At 26.1% G+C, this 17,150-nt stretch overlaps 2 protein-coding genes across 2 annotated transcripts; both read right to left on the reverse strand.

The window, feature by feature from the left end:
• Positions 1–203: 203 nt before the first annotated feature.
• On the reverse strand, positions 204–2,413 carry LOC132930607 (C-type lectin mannose-binding isoform-like). Its single transcript, XM_060996561.1, has 4 exons — positions 2,223–2,413; positions 1,191–1,303; positions 747–855; positions 204–599 (listed from the first exon to the last, which is right to left on the reverse strand). Exons 1-4 carry the CDS (start codon positions 2,320–2,322, stop codon positions 349–351), a joined length of 573 nt encoding a protein of 190 aa, XP_060852544.1. The 5' UTR covers positions 2,323–2,413; the 3' UTR covers positions 204–348.
• A 4,909-nt stretch (positions 2,414–7,322) lies between these two features.
• LOC132930468 (C-type lectin 37Db-like) lies at positions 7,323–9,614 on the reverse strand. The gene is made up of 4 exons (XM_060996356.1): positions 9,424–9,614; positions 8,393–8,505; positions 7,949–8,057; positions 7,323–7,801 (listed from the first exon to the last, which is right to left on the reverse strand). The coding sequence occupies exons 1-4, from the start codon at positions 9,521–9,523 to the stop codon at positions 7,551–7,553; spliced, it is 573 nt and encodes a 190-aa protein (XP_060852339.1). The 5' UTR covers positions 9,524–9,614; the 3' UTR covers positions 7,323–7,550.
• Positions 9,615–17,150: the final 7,536 nt, after the last annotated feature.

Below are 17,150 nucleotides of genomic sequence, written 5' to 3' on the forward strand. Positions count from 1 at the left end.
TATAATTTCATATATTTTTTGAACGGTTTTATTTTTTTGATTCGATATATATAAATTAATAGGATATGCAAATGAATTTCAAATAAAGTATTTGGCGTAAGTGTATTGCATAACATCTTATAGAAACCGATTAAACACATTAAATCATTTTCATCAAATTATAATTATTTTTTATTCTTGAAATATTTTTGGAATACATTGTGTTTAATAATATTTTGTATTGATTTGACAAACTATAAAGTAATATTCATTTTTTTAAACCTAATAGTTCTTTTTTTTTACAACCATTAAAAATAAACATTTTTAAATTACAATCATGTTGGTAACCATTTTTTTTTTGTATTTTATTTAGTTCACCAATTCACATATAAAATTTGCTTGGAAAGTGCAAAACTGATCGTTCCATTTGAAACCTTCATTTCCTTTATACCAATATTCTACACAGTCTTCATCCTTGTCGTCCACTTTGGTATTGTTTGGTTCGCCGTCCAGCCAATTGGTATACCGTCCGAAGTTTTGGCCGTTGCCTGACCAAACGAACGTGCCCTCAACTGATAGATCGTTACCAGAGGTCCAAAAATGAGAATCTTGACCATAACCTAAAAAATAAAATTACAACATTCATAAAACCGGTCACTGAATAAATACTCGTGTGTGAGTGTTTAATGTACATTATAGAATATATTAAATGTAAAATTTCATATATTCTCAAGTACATCATATAATTATTTCAAGTATGTTCTTACCGAAGTTTTCCAACTGTTGCACCAGATCCTTATTTTGTTGTTCAGTGGTAATGCTAGCCAATCGCATTCCATGAAGATTGCAAAACGCCATGGATTTGAACCAATCAGCCTAATTGTAAACAGTACAAAATAAAATGATATGTAGGCACGATATAAAACGAATTATAGCACTATAAAAACCAGGATAATACAAAAGTATGTCACTACCATCTTGGTAAACGGCATGTGGGAAGTTATGAAGTTATTAGATTTTTTTTTATTATTTATTTCATTATTTTAGAAAAAGTTACTCTTAATATACTAGAGTGAATTGACTCACAAATCGTAACAACGCTAACAATTAACAATAATTATTAACTGTTATTTGTTAGCATATATCTACGCAAATCATAACAATTTATCGAATGTATATTTCTAACTAGTAATAAAACTAGTTAAAGTTACCTTAAAAAATGTTCCAATGTAAAAATACTTATCGCCCGATTTCGCAACAGGCCATTTGGTAACCGGCATGGGGGTAAATATGGTGAAATCGCCACTATTGTAAGCTCCTATTCCTAAAATCAATTACAATATTTTTAGAGGAAATGTCTGTAAAGTGGCATATTAATTCACAATATATAGTATTAAAGTTAAAACAATTAAAAGCAGTTTCAAAATACGCTTAAAGGCCTACATATAGTTGATACCTACGAACTATTCTGAGTACATCCAATATTATAATTAACCTTTACACAAGATAATACTAATAATATTATTATAATTGTAATGATTGCTAATAATTTGCGATAAGTTTTATGTTATCGCCGTGTCGGTAAAATTAACCGATCATCAACGTACACGCTAAAACTAGAGATGCAAAGGAAATAAAGTATGGTACCATATAATATAAATTATAAAGTCAAAAATTCTGTTATCGGGTGGTTTAATTTCAATCTATTGATCTTAAATTTATAACTGTATCGTATACAAGAGCTTCATTAGCTACAAACTTAAAATATTTATAAACTCATTCATTATAAGTGTATAATATTAATAATTATAAGTTAATTTTACTTAATATTTATCATTATTTTAGGTACCTAATAGCCTAGATTAAATATAAACTGATATAATATAATAACTACCTACTTCCTAGGTAGTTATATTAAATTATAAAAAATTATGTTTAATTTTTAATATATTTGATGCTTAAATCATAAGTTATCATAGGTCAAATTAACAACAATAATTGTAATTCTGGGCTAAATTTGCCTACGTGTAAGATCTTAGTCAATAAACATATATATTTTTAAAACCAATAATATATAGTAAACAACAATATAAATAAAAAAATATAAATTAAACACGTTTTTTTCATATAACAAGCATATAAATATGTATAGGTATTCTGTTAAAGTAATTGTGTTATTTTTATAATTTTATCAACGAGTTACGATATATTATTATAATAATTGTTAATAATTTAAAATTTACCAGCTTCTTTTTTTTCTAAAGGATCTGCATTAGTAGTCATGTCAGAAACAATAAAAGCTGTTAAAGTAATGACAAATAAATTTCGTTTAGAGAAAATCATTTTAGTTTTGAAAATTACTCGTACTACGAAATAAGTTAATAGGTAGGTACAAGTAAAGTCCTCCGAACACTGAAAAGCGAATATAATGAAATATACTACTGCAGTATAGCGTCTTTTATAATGATGAACTTTAACGGAATCGCATACTCACAACTAAGTTTATTCAATAACATTAAACAAAGATGGTTAAAATATTTATTTAAGTATTTATTATTTACATGCTAGTAACAAAAATAATACATGACGGCATTTATAGTATAGTTTTTATACATAAAACGTACATATTTTTGTCGTCGCCTATATTGTCAACTATTCAAATAGTTATATTCCGTGCTTATTTACATTAGTTCATTGTTATTTTTAAAACTGACTAACAAAAATATTGTAAACAATATTATGCGTATACACGATTACACAAAAATATCTAAGGGGGTTCAAATAATTTGTGTGAGGAGATTTAACCAATTCTACGCCCTTTTACCTAAATTATGTTTAAATTTGAATTCAACGATGAATTTAATATTGTAAACGAAAAAATTATCAAAGGGGCATAGGCCGATCATTTATTACTTATAGTTTGTATTATATTATAATTACAGTCGAGTCGTGATAACTCAAAAAATTTGACAACTTGAATTTTTTTTTATTCCTCAAGAATTATATATAAATTAATATTAATTCGAGTTAGATATCTCAAATCATACATATCTCGAAGCGAATTTTTATCTCCCTTCAACTTCGAGAAATCTCTACTGTATAAAAATAAACAGAAATGAGGGTAAATGTGTACCACTGATCTACATTTGGTGACGAGTAATTGTTTAATTTGATATATCATTGTAAACGAATTTTGATTCAGAGCGGAGATGATCTGTCAGACTACGTATATCTGCATTACCTATATCACTATATTATTCCTATATAATTCACTGTATATTCCATAATAATATGTTTATTGAGATTGATATTAAAGTGATTTATTTTACTATTAATATTACGATAGGTTCATTAAATTTTTCCGAAAACATTGCATTTCCTATATTAGTAATTAATATAATGATACATATTTAATATTTATACTATATTATATAAATATATAATGTTATTGTTAATAATTTTTGTATAAATGCGATTATTAGATTTAATTTGTCTTATTGGATTGTAATTAAAAATATAAATAACTCAACAATCCGGAAAATTTCTGATAAGTTGATAGTTATAGCTATTAAAAATTATTGAAGACGTGGCCATTTTTCATCTATAAGCGTAAAGCGTTTGACGTTCAAAAAATGTTAATGAAGTTCGTTAAACACCGTTTTTTGTGGAAATTAATACATACAATTTTGTTGTTACCTATTCAATTTTTTTTTTTTTTTTTAATACTAATAACAACAAATTTTTCATATAGTAATAAAAAAAAAAAAAAAAATTAAAAATACATAGACACAATTTATTTTTATACAGATTTTGATAGAATCGAATATTCAATCATAAATTAAAGATTTATCCTCAATTTAAATGAAAAAAGTCTAAAAAATCGAACATTTCAATATCACTTAAATTAGTATTTTCCATACATAATTTAATGTATATTTAGGAATTTAAATTGAATAAGAATAGGCACTAATAGTTTAAAGGGTTATTTTTATTAGACTAATTAAGACTTTTGAGGCCCAATAACTCGACGAGAACATAGTCGCCGCCGTTTCCGGCCGATCACACACACACGCGCACACACATACAATATACCTACGAATCTCCGTTATATTTGTTTATTTTATTTTTGTATAATATTTATAATTGTCTCATTGTGAATTATATAATATTAATATTCTACTGTTAGGTACGTAAAGACGAGTTATCTAGTAATTCTTAAATGTTTTCTTCCAAAAGACATTACTTTACGTTATATTATATATGCTTCTTCAGCAGAATGAACAAACACACGAGTAAGATTTTTCTAATGTACATTCCTATTTTGGTCAAGTGATAATTTGGTCGTTTTTGGTTAGCTGAATAAGTTATTAACAAATCATAGATGGATTCATTGTAAATTTCAGAATATTACACCCAAACACACATTGTTATATCATAAGGCAGTGCTATGATCTAAAGATGTCATTCCATCGTTTTTCAAATAATCAAACATTTTAATAATCAACAACAACTTTTTTTTGATAATTTGTTCAGCCAACCAAAATGTTGACAAGATTAGTTCAAATTATGCATTTATTTGGTTTTTTTTTTTATCTTCCTATATATAACTTAACACAATGTATCTAAAAATAAATTGGGTATGTAATAATACTATATGAGCGTAGGTACTAATTGTGAAACGTTGTGTATTTAATTATACTGTTCACATCATAATAAGAGGTAACAACTATTATCAAAACATTTATTTTTTTTAATGTGATATAATTGAGTATTGACTGATTTTTTAAACGCCTCCCTCTCCGGAGAAAGTAATCTGAAAGAAACGTCGATCTTAATACGTGTACACCAATTAAACATTTCATTACAATTTATGTTAGACTACCTATCAAATCATTTTATTTAATAAGCACTGTACACTGACTTTAATAAGCATTGTAACAACCAATGAACTAAATTTAGTGTACAAAAATTATCATTATCTGGTACTACAAGACAATTATAAATTTTATTTTTTTTGCCTTATTATCATTCATAAGTTCATAACTATAGTGCTCGGAAGTTGTAGGAGCTAAAAAAGGCAAAATATGCACAAAACAATTGCAAAACATATATTAAAAATGCTAAAAATGCAAAAAAATTATTCTAAATTCCAAAAATAAAATACATCATATGTTGCAAATAAAGTAATAATATACATAAAAACTATTTATAACAAAAAAAAAATTATATCTGGTTGGCATGTTGACATCTTATTGAACTGAAAATAAAATTAGCTCCGGAGGAAGAGGTATTCCAGGATTTACAGTTTTAAATAATACAGTTCATGAAGGGGCTTTTAAAAAAATCTTTTTTACACTTGACATTGGTTTATCTACTTTAGAGTAATTTACATGAACTTCATCTGCAACTCTGTGCAATCCATGCGTTAAACATGTTACGTGTATTATTTTAGGATCGAGAACTTTTATAGTGTCACCTGCCTTTTTCATGTAAGGTGCTGCATCAGACAAAAATAACAATACATCTAAATACATTTAAATATACAGGTTAAGAAAGAAAAAAAAATCAATTTTTTCAGAAAAATATTAAATATAATGCATAATATGCTTATAAAATCAATGAAATATGCACCTTTTTATCTAAAATTGGCAAAATTTGCAAAATGTCCATTTTTAATTTTCAATTTTTTGACACGCCATTGTATACTTCAGATTTCTAGCTAGGTCTGCTATAAATTGAGAGCATACAGAGCAATATGCAATTCCTACATTGTATAATATTTATGAATTTGTTTTCTTAGGAAGAAGTCTAAGTAGGACTATAAGTCGTTATCAAGTAGTTGCTTTTTTAATAAATATTTTTATTATAATTTTTGAACGAACATCTCCAGCTCCATTTTTAAAAATAATAATTGTAATTGATTTTATTTGTATTGGTTAATTTTTTTTTTTTTTTATATTTTTTAAGACTTCAACCTCAAAGGTCTTTAGCTTGCATTAGATTAATATAAAGGGGTATACATTATAATTTTTACAAATATTGACATGTTAAGTGTGTTTACAATTTATTACTTATGTTTATGTTGTTAAAGAAAAGATTGATTGCGTCCGTATTGTCTTCGTTGAGTGTTTGGTGGAGTGTGATGGGGTTTTTGAGGATCTTGCGGGCTTCAGTGTATTTGGCGCAATTTATGATAATATGTTCTATTTTTAGTGTCTACTTGCAAGTGTCGCATATTGGGGCAGGTCCTTCTCTTATGAGATACGCATGTGTTAAGTGTGAGTGGCCTATTTTAGCTCTACTAATGTTTACTTCCTATCTTCGTTTTGTGTTAGGGGGATATTTTAATTTTTTAATAAACAATTTTACGTTTCTCAGTTGTTAGAAAGGGGAAGGTTAGACCAAAATTTTTGCAATTCTTCCATTAATTTATGGTGTATGATGTTGAAGGTGTCGGATGAAGTTAGTATGTTTATCTTTGTGGAAGAAGGAGATGAGGTGGCTTCATAAGCTATAGTATCAGCTTTCTCGTTTCCGGGTATCCCGACGTGTGAGGGGACCCACATGAAGCTTGTTGGTCTATTTATTGCAGATATTAGTTTCTAAATATTGGTTAATTGTCATCCTACATATTGTAAAAAACATACAATTCAAAGTAGCCTAATGTATTGAACATCGTAAAATATTTTATTTTATCTTAAATGTCATTGTATTTTTATAGTGTTCAATAATAATAATTGGTCTTTTTTTTTTTATAATAAGTGATCTTGCTCGTAATTTTTTATTTTTTTTATATTATGTTAGATGATTACTGAATATTGATAATCATCTTCCTTTTTGTGATATAAACCGTGAAACTATGCATTGTATTTAATTATAATATTTTTTAGAGCTGCAGTTCCCAACCCATGGTCCGCGGGCAGCATGGAACTGGGTCTTGGGGGCCGTGGACTATATAATATTAACATGACTAACGTGTAAAACGTTCAATAATATTATTAAATATTTTAATTTTTTTGATAGATACCTTATAACATTATATATATTATATACACACATTCGTACGTATATAGGTGTGCTATTAGTCATTGCAATTGGTTTCAAAGATTTTTTACAAAATTGCTGGTCCGCACTACTAAAAAATAAAAAGGTTGAGAACCACTGTTTTAGATTTTAATTATTCCGTCCTCAGTTAATTGTATAACAACATAGTTGTTGTGAAATAAATATAATTTCATATATTTTTTGAACGGTTTTATTTTTTTGATTCGATATATATAAATTAGGATATGCAAATGAATTTCAAATAAAGTATTTGGCGTAAGTGTATTGCATAACATCTTATAGAAACCGATTAAACACATTAAATCATTTTCATCAAATTATAATTATTTTTTATTCTTGAAATATTTTTGGAATACATTGTGTTTAATAATATTTTGTATTGATTTGACAAACTATAAAGTAATATTCATATTTTAAACCTAATAGTTCTTTTTTTTTACAACCATTAAAAATAAACATTTTTAAATTACAATCATGTTGGTAACCATTTTTTTTTTGTATTTTATTTAGTTCACTAATTCACATATAAAATTTGCTTGGAAAGTGCAAAACTGATCGTTCCATTTGAAACCTTCATTTCCTTTATACCAATATTCTACACAGTCTTCATCCTTGTCGTCCACTTTGGTATTGTTTGGTTCGCCGGCCAGCCAATTGGTATACCGTCCGAAGTTTTGGCCGTTGCCTGACCAAACGAACGTGCCCTCAACTGATAGATCGTTACCAGAGGTCCAAAAATGAGAATCTTGACCATAACCTAAAAAATAAAATTACAACATTTATAAAACCGGTCACTGAATAAATACTCGTGTGTGAGTGTTTAATGTACATAATAGAATATATTAAATGTAAAATTTCATATATTCTCAAGTACATCATATAATTATTTCAAGTATGTTCTTACCGAAGTTTTCCAACTGTTGCACCAGATCCTTATTTTGTTGTTCAGTGGTAATGCTAGCCAATCGCATTCCATGAAGATTGCAAAACGCCATGGATTTGAACCAATCAGCCTAATTGTAAACAGTACAAAATAAAATGATATGTAGGCACGATATAAAACGAATTATAGCACTATAAAAACCAGGATAATACAAAAGTATGTCACTACCATCTTGGTAAACGGCATGTGGGAAGTTATGAAGTTATTAAATTTTTTTTTATTATTTATTTCATTATTTTAGAAAAAGTTACTCTTAATATACTAGAGTGAATTGACTCACAAATCGTAACAACGCTAACAATTAACAATAATTATTAACTGTTATTTGTTAGCATATATCTACGCAAATCATAACAATTTATCGAATGTATATTTCTAACTAGTAATAAAACTAGTTAAAGTTACCTTAAAAAATGTTCCAATGTAAAAATACTTATCGCCCGATTTCGCAACAGGCCATTTGGTAACCGGCATGGGGGTAAATATGGTGAAATCGCCACTATTGTAAGCTCCTATTCCTAAAATCAATTACAATATTTTTAGAGGAAATGTCTGTAAAGTGGCATATTAAATCACAATATATAGTATTAAAGTTAAAACAATTAAAAGCAGTTTCAAAATACGATTTCATGCCTACATATAGTTGATACCTACGAACTATTCTGAGTACAGCCAATATTATAATTAACCTTTACACAAGATAATACTAATAATATAATTATAATTGTAATGATTGCTAATAATTTGCGATAAGTTTTATGTTATCGCCGTGTCGGTAAAATTAACCGATCATCAACGTACACGCTAAAACTAGAGATGCAAAGGAAATAAAGTATGGTACCATATAATATAAATTATAAAGTCAAAAATTCTGTTATCGGGTGGTTTAATTTCAATCTATTGATCTTAAATTTATAACTGTATCGTATACAAGAGCTTCATTAGCTACAAACTTAAAATATTTATAAACTCATTCATTATAAGTGTATAATATTAATAATTATAAGTTAATTTTACTTAATATTTATCATTATTTTAGGTACCTAATAGCCTAGATTAAATATAAACTGATATAATATAATAACTACCTACTTCCTAGGTAGTTATATTAAATTATAAAAAATTATGTTTAATTTTTAATATATTTGATGCTTAAATCATAAGTTATCATAGGTCAAATTAACAACAATAATTGTAATTCTGGGCTAAATTTGCCTACGTGTAAGATCTTAGTCAATAAACATATATATTTTTAAAACCAATAATATATAGTAAACAACAATATAAATAAAAAAATATAAATTAAACACGTTTTTTCATATAACAAGCATATAAATATGTATAGGTATTCTGTTAAAGTAATTGTGTTATTTTTATAATTTTATCAACGAGTTACGATATATTATTATAATAATTGTTAATAATTTAAAATTTACCAGCTTCTTTTTTTTCTAAAGGATCTGCATTAGTAGTCATGTCAGAAACAATAAAAGCTGTTAAAGTAATGACAAATAAATTTCGTTTAGAGAAAATCATTTTAGTTTTGAAAATTACTCGTACTACGAAATAAGTTAATAGGTAGGTACAAGTAAAGTCCTCCGAACACTGAAAAGCGAATATAATGAAATATACTACTGCAGTATAGCGTCTTTTATAATGATGAACTTTAACGGAATCGCATACTCACAACTAAGTTTATTCAATAACATTAAACAAAGATGGTTAAAATATTTATTTAAGTATTTATTATTTACATGCTAGTAACAAAAATAATACATGACGGCATTTATAGTATAGTTTTATACATAAAACGTACATATTTTTGTCGTCGCCTATATTGTCAACTATTCAAATAGTTATATTCCGTGCTTATTTACATTAGTTCATTGTTATTTTTAAAACTGACTAACAAAAATATTGTAAACAATATTATGCGTATACACGATTACACAAAAATATCTAAGGGGGTTCAAATAATTTGTGTGAGGAGATTTAACCAATTCTACGCCCTTTTACCTAAATTATGTTTAAATTTGAATTCAACGATGAATTTAATATTGTAAACGAAAAAATTATCAAAGGGCATAGGCCGATCATTTATTACTTATAGTTTGTATTATATTATAATTACAGTCGAGTCGTGATAACTCAAAAAATTTGACAACTTGAATTTTTTTTTTTTCCTCAAGAATTATATATAAATTAATATTAATTCGAGTTAGATATCTCAAATCATACATATCTCGAAGCGAATTTTTATCTCCCTTCAACTTCGAGAAATCTCGACTGTATAAAATAAACAGAAATGAGGGTAAATGTGTACCACTGATCTACATTTGGTGACGAGTAATTGTTTAATTTGATATATCATTGTAAACGAATTTTGATTCAGAGCGGAGATGATCTGTCAGACTACGTATATCTGCATTACCTATATCACTATATTATTCCTATATAATTCACTGTATATTCCATAATAATATGTTTATTGAGATTGATATTAAAGTGATTTATTTTACTATTAATATTACGATAGGTTCATTAAATTTTTCCGAAAACATTGCATTTCCTATATTAGTAATTAATATAATGATACATATTTAATATTTATACTATATTATATAAATATATAATGTTATTGTTAATAATTTTTGTATAAATGCGATTATTAGATTTAATTTGTCTTAATGGATTGTAATTAAAAATATAAATAACTCAACAATCAGGAAAATTTCTGATTAGTTGATAGTTATAGCTATTAAAAATTATCGAAGACGTGGCCATTTTTCATCTATAAGCGTAAAGCGTTTGACGTTCAAAAAATGTTAATGAAGTTCGTTAAACACCGTTTTTTGTGGAAATTAATACATACAATTTTGTTGTTACCTATTCAATTTTTTTTTTTTTTTAATACCAATAACAACAAATTTTTCATATAGTAATAAAAAAAAAAAAAATTAAAAATACATAGACACAATTTATTTTATGCAGATTTTGATAGAATCAAATATTCAATCATTAATTAAAGATTTATACTCAATTTTACTGAAAAAACTCTAAAAAATTGAACATTTCAATATCACTTAAATTAGTATTTTGCATACATGATTTAATGTTTATTTAGGAATTTAAATTGAATAAGAATAGGCACTAATAGTTTAAAGGGTTATTTTTATTAGACTAATTAAGACTTTTGAGGCCCAATAACTCGACGAGAACATAGTCGCCGCCGTTTCCGGCCGATCACACACACACGCGCACACACATACAATATACCTACGAATCTCCGTTATATTTGTTTATTTTATTGTTGTATAATATTTATAATTGTCTCATTGTGAATTATATAATATTAATATTATACTATTAGGTACGTAAAGACGAGTTATCTAGTAATTCTTAAATGTTTTCTTCCAAAAGACATTACTTTACGTTATATTATGCTTCTTCAGCAGAATGAACAAACACACGAGTAAGATTTTTCTAATGTACATTCTTATTTTGGTCAAGTGATAATTTGGTCGTTTTTGGTTAGCTGAATAAGTTATTAACAAATCATAGATGGATTCATTGTAAATTTCAGAATATTACACCCAAACACACATTGTTATATCATAAGGCAGTGCTATGATCTAAAGATGTCATTCCATCGTTTTTCAAATAATCAAACATTTTAATAATCAACAACAACTTTTTTTTTGATAATTTGTTCAGCTAACCAAAAAACGAGTAAATTATCACTTGACCAAAATAAGAATGCACATTTAAAAAATTTTACTCAAAGTTATATTTATGGAAATTTAAAAGCATAAAAATCCATAGGCATTATTAATATGAAAAATGTTGACAAGATTAGTTCAAATTATGCATTTATTTTGTAGATAAATTTAGGACCCCTTAACACGCTCACTCTTCAATCTTTTTTTTTTGCGAGTTAAAAATTATAACTTTAATATAAGAAATCTGAAAAAAATCCATATAATTATAAATAATAACTTCTATTAACATTTTAAAAATGTGTATAATTTATACACACATATTATTATAATGCCTCACTCATTATTTACAATATTTTAAATTGATTTCTTTTCAGATTTGCACTCAATTGCGATTCCACTTTTTATATATTTAAATAATGTAAAAATAAATAATCCGGCTTTCTCAAAGTTTTGCTTGGTGACTTATAAACTGTTAGGATGATTTTAATGAAAGTCTCATTGGGAATTGTAATTTTTTTTTTAATTTGAATGTAATGTCTCAACTTTCACGTGTACCTATCAAGTGTTAGATATATGTAAGGGATCATTTTTTTTTTTTTTTTTTTTATTATAATAAATTATACATAGCTCAAAAGAGCAAATTTACAATAATATAATAATAAAATGAATCTATCTACCACCTGTAAGCAAGCTTATGATGATGGTAGAGAGTTACAAAATCTAGTGATTAATACAATAATTAATAAAAATATAAATAAATAAACAAATACATGATTTATAATATACATAAACGATAAACACTAGTCTAAATGAGTTTCTAACCAGTTGAAAATTAATTTTTTGAGATTCGACTTTTTAAGATTCATCATAAATTAATAACAGTATATATGACCCTTCTTGTTTACTGTTAATATCTTGCAATGCAATATCTATAGTCTTGTCGACTTTAATCACGCTATAGTTCTATACTAATCGTGTTTCATTACATTATCAGAAATGCATACATTTTGTAATATTCTATCAATACAATATTTGGTTGCAACGGTAATTCAAAACTCTTTTATTTAATAAAAAGATATATGTAATAATGTACATATAAGTTAGTAGTATAGTCATCACAAATAATATTTTTGAATTTCAAGATCATTATGAAAACGTTATTTTTCATGTATTTATCTAATTTCGTTAACATTTTATATTAAAATGTTTATATTTAATTTATTTTTAACTTTTATCTCGGGTTTTGAATGTTTGATTTTTTAAGGGTTTTTAAGGGTGTTTCAAGTTGGATTAATTCGGTTGTAAAGCCTTGTAAAAGATGAATCATCAATATTTTTTAAATCTTTAAATTAGATATTTTGATTATTTTTCGGAAATAAAAATACTTAAATGAATAAAATGTATTCAATATTCATTATATCTTATCTATTTATTATTTTATCCCTTGTAAATCGAACATATGAATCACATTTTAATACTTTAGTATAAATTGTGTTCCAAATTATTTTTTCAACTCCTAAAATAATTTTGTTTTTCGCAAAAAATTAACAATTTTCAATTCGATAATACATTTATTCAAGTGTCTGTAAAAAAATACTATTTTTATTCATTATCGTACATAATGTTTTAATTTTTATACTAAACTTGTAAGTTTACACAGCAGTTTTAATATATAGGCGTCCACAAACTTCATTTCAAAGTACCTATAAGCAACAAAAAAAATTAGCATTTATTCTCTATAAAAAAAAAATGCACCGATGAGACCACATTTTCTACTCATTTAACATTTGTTAGTAATTTTTTAAAAATCATCTTACTGGCTAAAGTTTAAATCGACGTTTAATCAGTAAAAATGGTTTTGAACAGTGGCGGCGCTAGGCGTGGGCGGTGTGGGCCATTGCCCACGGCCTCGCACCTCAAAGGGCCTCGCGTTCTAAAGGGCTTTATAATTAACCATAGAGAAATATGGGAGAAGTGTCTATACAAAAGTGTATTGTTTTAAAAAATTCTAAATCTTAATATTTATCAAACAACTGTTGTTACTTAAAAAAATGTTTACTAAAAAAAATTTAAAAAGGTCCTCTTTAAGTGTACTTCGCCCACATATAAATTTTACCTCGCCCCGCCACTGGTTTTGAAATCCTATATAATTTTATCAAAATATTTTACCGATATTGTTTTTTTAAATAAAAATATTAAATTGATAATGATATTAAGTTCATAAAGGGGTAAAGGCCATTCAAAGGGATATTATTGGACCATTTTCGGAGTTTCAATGTATTCAGTAGCATACTCTGCACGACTGCACAGTGCATACGGTTATATCTCGTATGCATACCTTTATAAACTTTATATCGAACTTATTTATTTAAACATTTTAACAGAATATAATACCAAAATACTAATAATTGAACGATGTCCGATTTGTTTAATGGTATATTCATATCATTTTGATTTTTGTTTAATTATGCAGTATGCCAGAGTCCATGATATTATGTTGATTTTTTTTTTTTAATAATTTATTATACTTTACGAATCAAAATTTTAAATCCTTATAAATTAAAAGCTATATATATTATTAGTAGTTAAATAATTCGGTAATAATTTATTTTCGTAGAATATAAAATGTGTTTCAGACAAAATTGATTATTACTAAAACTATTATCTAAATTGTAAATACTGTAAAATAAAATACATTATTAAATATTTAAAAATTGATAATTTTTAAAATCTTTACATTAGGTACAATCAGTGCCGTAGCTCCAGGGGGAAGTACTGCAGCAGGCACGTACCGGAGATGGTAAAATGTGAGAAAATTACACCTTTTCTAAAGGTCGATATGTAAACTGCGCCAAGAAAGAAATTAAAAATATACAGACTGCGACCATTTATTATATATTATATATTATATTATAATGGTAAAAAAAAAAGTCTCGGGGGAAAAAAAGTACAAATTAGAATATTTTAAATAAAACTTATATAATCACTATGTATGATATAAACTTATATAGTCATTAGTCACTGTATAATATGTTAGTTTGATGTAAGACATCAAAAATCAAATGATAAAATCTACTATTCACTTAACATTATACATTTATAGACTTATAGTTTATACCTAATATACGTTAAGTTGCTGTGGAAAACCGTAGATAAAATGATGATAATAAAATTAATAAAAACAATAATTATTTTTGGTTTTTAGTTTTTACCTTTGAGATCGGCTGTAGATTATACACACACACATATAATATATATATAAAGATTATAGGCGGTTAAAAAGTGATATAATAAAGTAAAATACAGTGATCTCTTGTATAGTATAATTATAGTATAGTGCAGTAGATCAGTATAGGCGTGAGTGTGTGACAGATGAAGATAGCGTACGTCAAACAGTATTAAACAGATTTTTTTTTTTTTTTAATGAAAATTTTAAAATCTAATGAAGGAAACATGAAAATTGCGTATACAGGTTTTTTTATACACAATTATTAATATTATTATATAACTGTACTAATTTTGGGGAAAATAAAATAGAACTTGAAGATTTTTATAAGCTAAAGCTCAAAATATTAAGTTAAAGTGATAATAATTTATTTTATTTTATTTATTTTTTTGTAATATAAATTTTTTTATTTTGAAACGTATAAAGTTTTCCTGACATATAATTGTTGGCTATTATCTTTTTTAATGTTTATTTTATATACTTATATACTTATAGTTATTAATATTATTATAAGTGTACTAGTTTTTTTTTAAAACATTTGCGATTTTACAGAGTGATTATATAAGTTTTATTTAGAATAATCCAATTTGTATTGTTTTTCGGGGACTTTTTCTTTTCCCCAATATAATATATATAAATACTATAACCGATACGATGACACATAAACGTTAATCATTTAATTATAGATATATTATTAGATATATATGCCATAGTATAGCTATAGATTATGTACCAAAAATGATTTTTCTTGTAGTTAATATTCTAGCTGTTTAAAACCAATTTGGCTCTGCATGTTTTCTATGAGAAAATTCATGTTGAATAACCGCTTGTTTTGGAAATATATTTAAATTTAAATTTAAAATTGTTTAGCACCAATAATAAATTGTTTGTCGTTTTGGCTAAACATTTTTTGTAAGTTCTATTTTAAATACAATATTACACGACACAGCACGTACTAACCAAACTTGTGATAATCTTGTACCTGTGAAGGAGCCGAAATTTAGTAGATTGCGTTAAAACTTAAAAATAAATTTGGGTTTTCCTAACAAATTTGACTCCAACATAACATATTAAATTAATAATATAGGTATGTACATAATAACACACACATATTTATTATGCATGTATACACCTATATGTTATTGTATTGGTATGTACATAGTATCTATATATTATATAAATCAAATTTTCGCAGTTTCTATAATGTATCTTATCGGTTTTGTCGCAGATTGTATAATGTTAATTTTTTATTTGTCGCAGTTTACATATCGACTTTTAGGCATCACGTACCACCCAACCCACCATAACCTTTTTTTACTGTATTGTAGTACAACAGTGGCACCAAAGTCCTTGTTCTAACCTCTTTTTTGAAAAATGTTTTGAAAAATCTATTATATTAACATCATAACTTTTTTATGAGTAAATGTATATTTTTACACCTTACCCCCACAAAATTAAATATTCTTTTTATGCCAATGGGTATTGCAGTCGCGAAATTTTGAAATTGCCCAACCACATTTTAAAACCTTTGGTGCCACTGGTGTACATCAATTCCTTATGATATATAATTAATATATTTATGTATATACCTAATTCAAGGTGAATCAATGATATATTATTCATTGTTTACGTAATTCCTTATCTTCAATATTTATTTACGAATACAAGGTTAGGCCCACCACATACTATACCTAATTACGGTAACTATGTAATATATTATAGATAATGGGATAACCACAATTTTTAAAATATGATGTTTATTTGTCGTTTAATATTTGGTGTGAACTTCGTAAATATGTTACGAACGAACGCCGTCGCACAATTTATTTGCAACGTGTTAAAAATATACTGTGCTAGTGTGCCATTGTGGCTTTTATTACATATGTTTTTAATCATTTAAATTTATTTAGTAGCTTAATATTAATCACCTTTATTTTTAGCTATAGCTTGTTTTATATTACACATATTATATGTTAATAAAAATTAAAATGTATGGTCTTGCAAGGCCGTATCTTGGGGAGGGTTTTGGGGGTTCAACCCCCCCGAAATTTTTTCGTGTTATATTATGTGGTAGTAGGTAAAATAACTATTTCAATCTCTGTTTTAATCAAAACACAATTTTTTTAGCTTAAAACCCCCCCCCGAAATTTTTTTCCAGTTACGGCCTTGTGGTCTTGTATTTTTGTTAGTGGCTAATATATAATAGTATTAGGATTAA

Source organism: Rhopalosiphum padi, chromosome 4 (genome assembly GCF_020882245.1).
Source record: "Rhopalosiphum padi isolate XX-2018 chromosome 4, ASM2088224v1, whole genome shotgun sequence".
NCBI lineage: Eukaryota > Metazoa > Arthropoda > Insecta > Hemiptera > Aphididae > Rhopalosiphum > Rhopalosiphum padi.

Excerpts from the sequence above, each read along its gene's own strand:
- LOC132930468 (XM_060996356.1), bottom strand. The coding sequence starts at position 9,523 with ATGATTTTCTCTAAACGAAATTTATTTGTCATTACTTTAACAGCTTTT. Across the intron at positions 8,058-8,392 it reads ACATTGGAACATTTTTTAAG|GCTGATTGGTTCAAATCCAT; the intron begins GTAACTTTAACT and ends GTTTACAATTAG. Across the intron at positions 7,802-7,948 it reads GCAACAGTTGGAAAACTTCG|GTTATGGTCAAGATTCTCAT; the intron begins GTAAGAACATAC and ends TTTATTTTTTAG.
- LOC132930607 (XM_060996561.1), bottom strand. The coding sequence starts at position 2,322 with ATGATTTTCTCTAAACGAAATTTATTTGTCATTACTTTAACAGCTTTT. Across the intron at positions 1,304-2,222 it reads TTTAGAAAAAAAAGAAGCTG|GAATAGGAGCTTACAATAGT; the intron begins GTAAATTTTAAA and ends AATTGATTTTAG. Across the intron at positions 856-1,190 it reads ACATTGGAACATTTTTTAAG|GCTGATTGGTTCAAATCCAT; the intron begins GTAACTTTAACT and ends GTTTACAATTAG.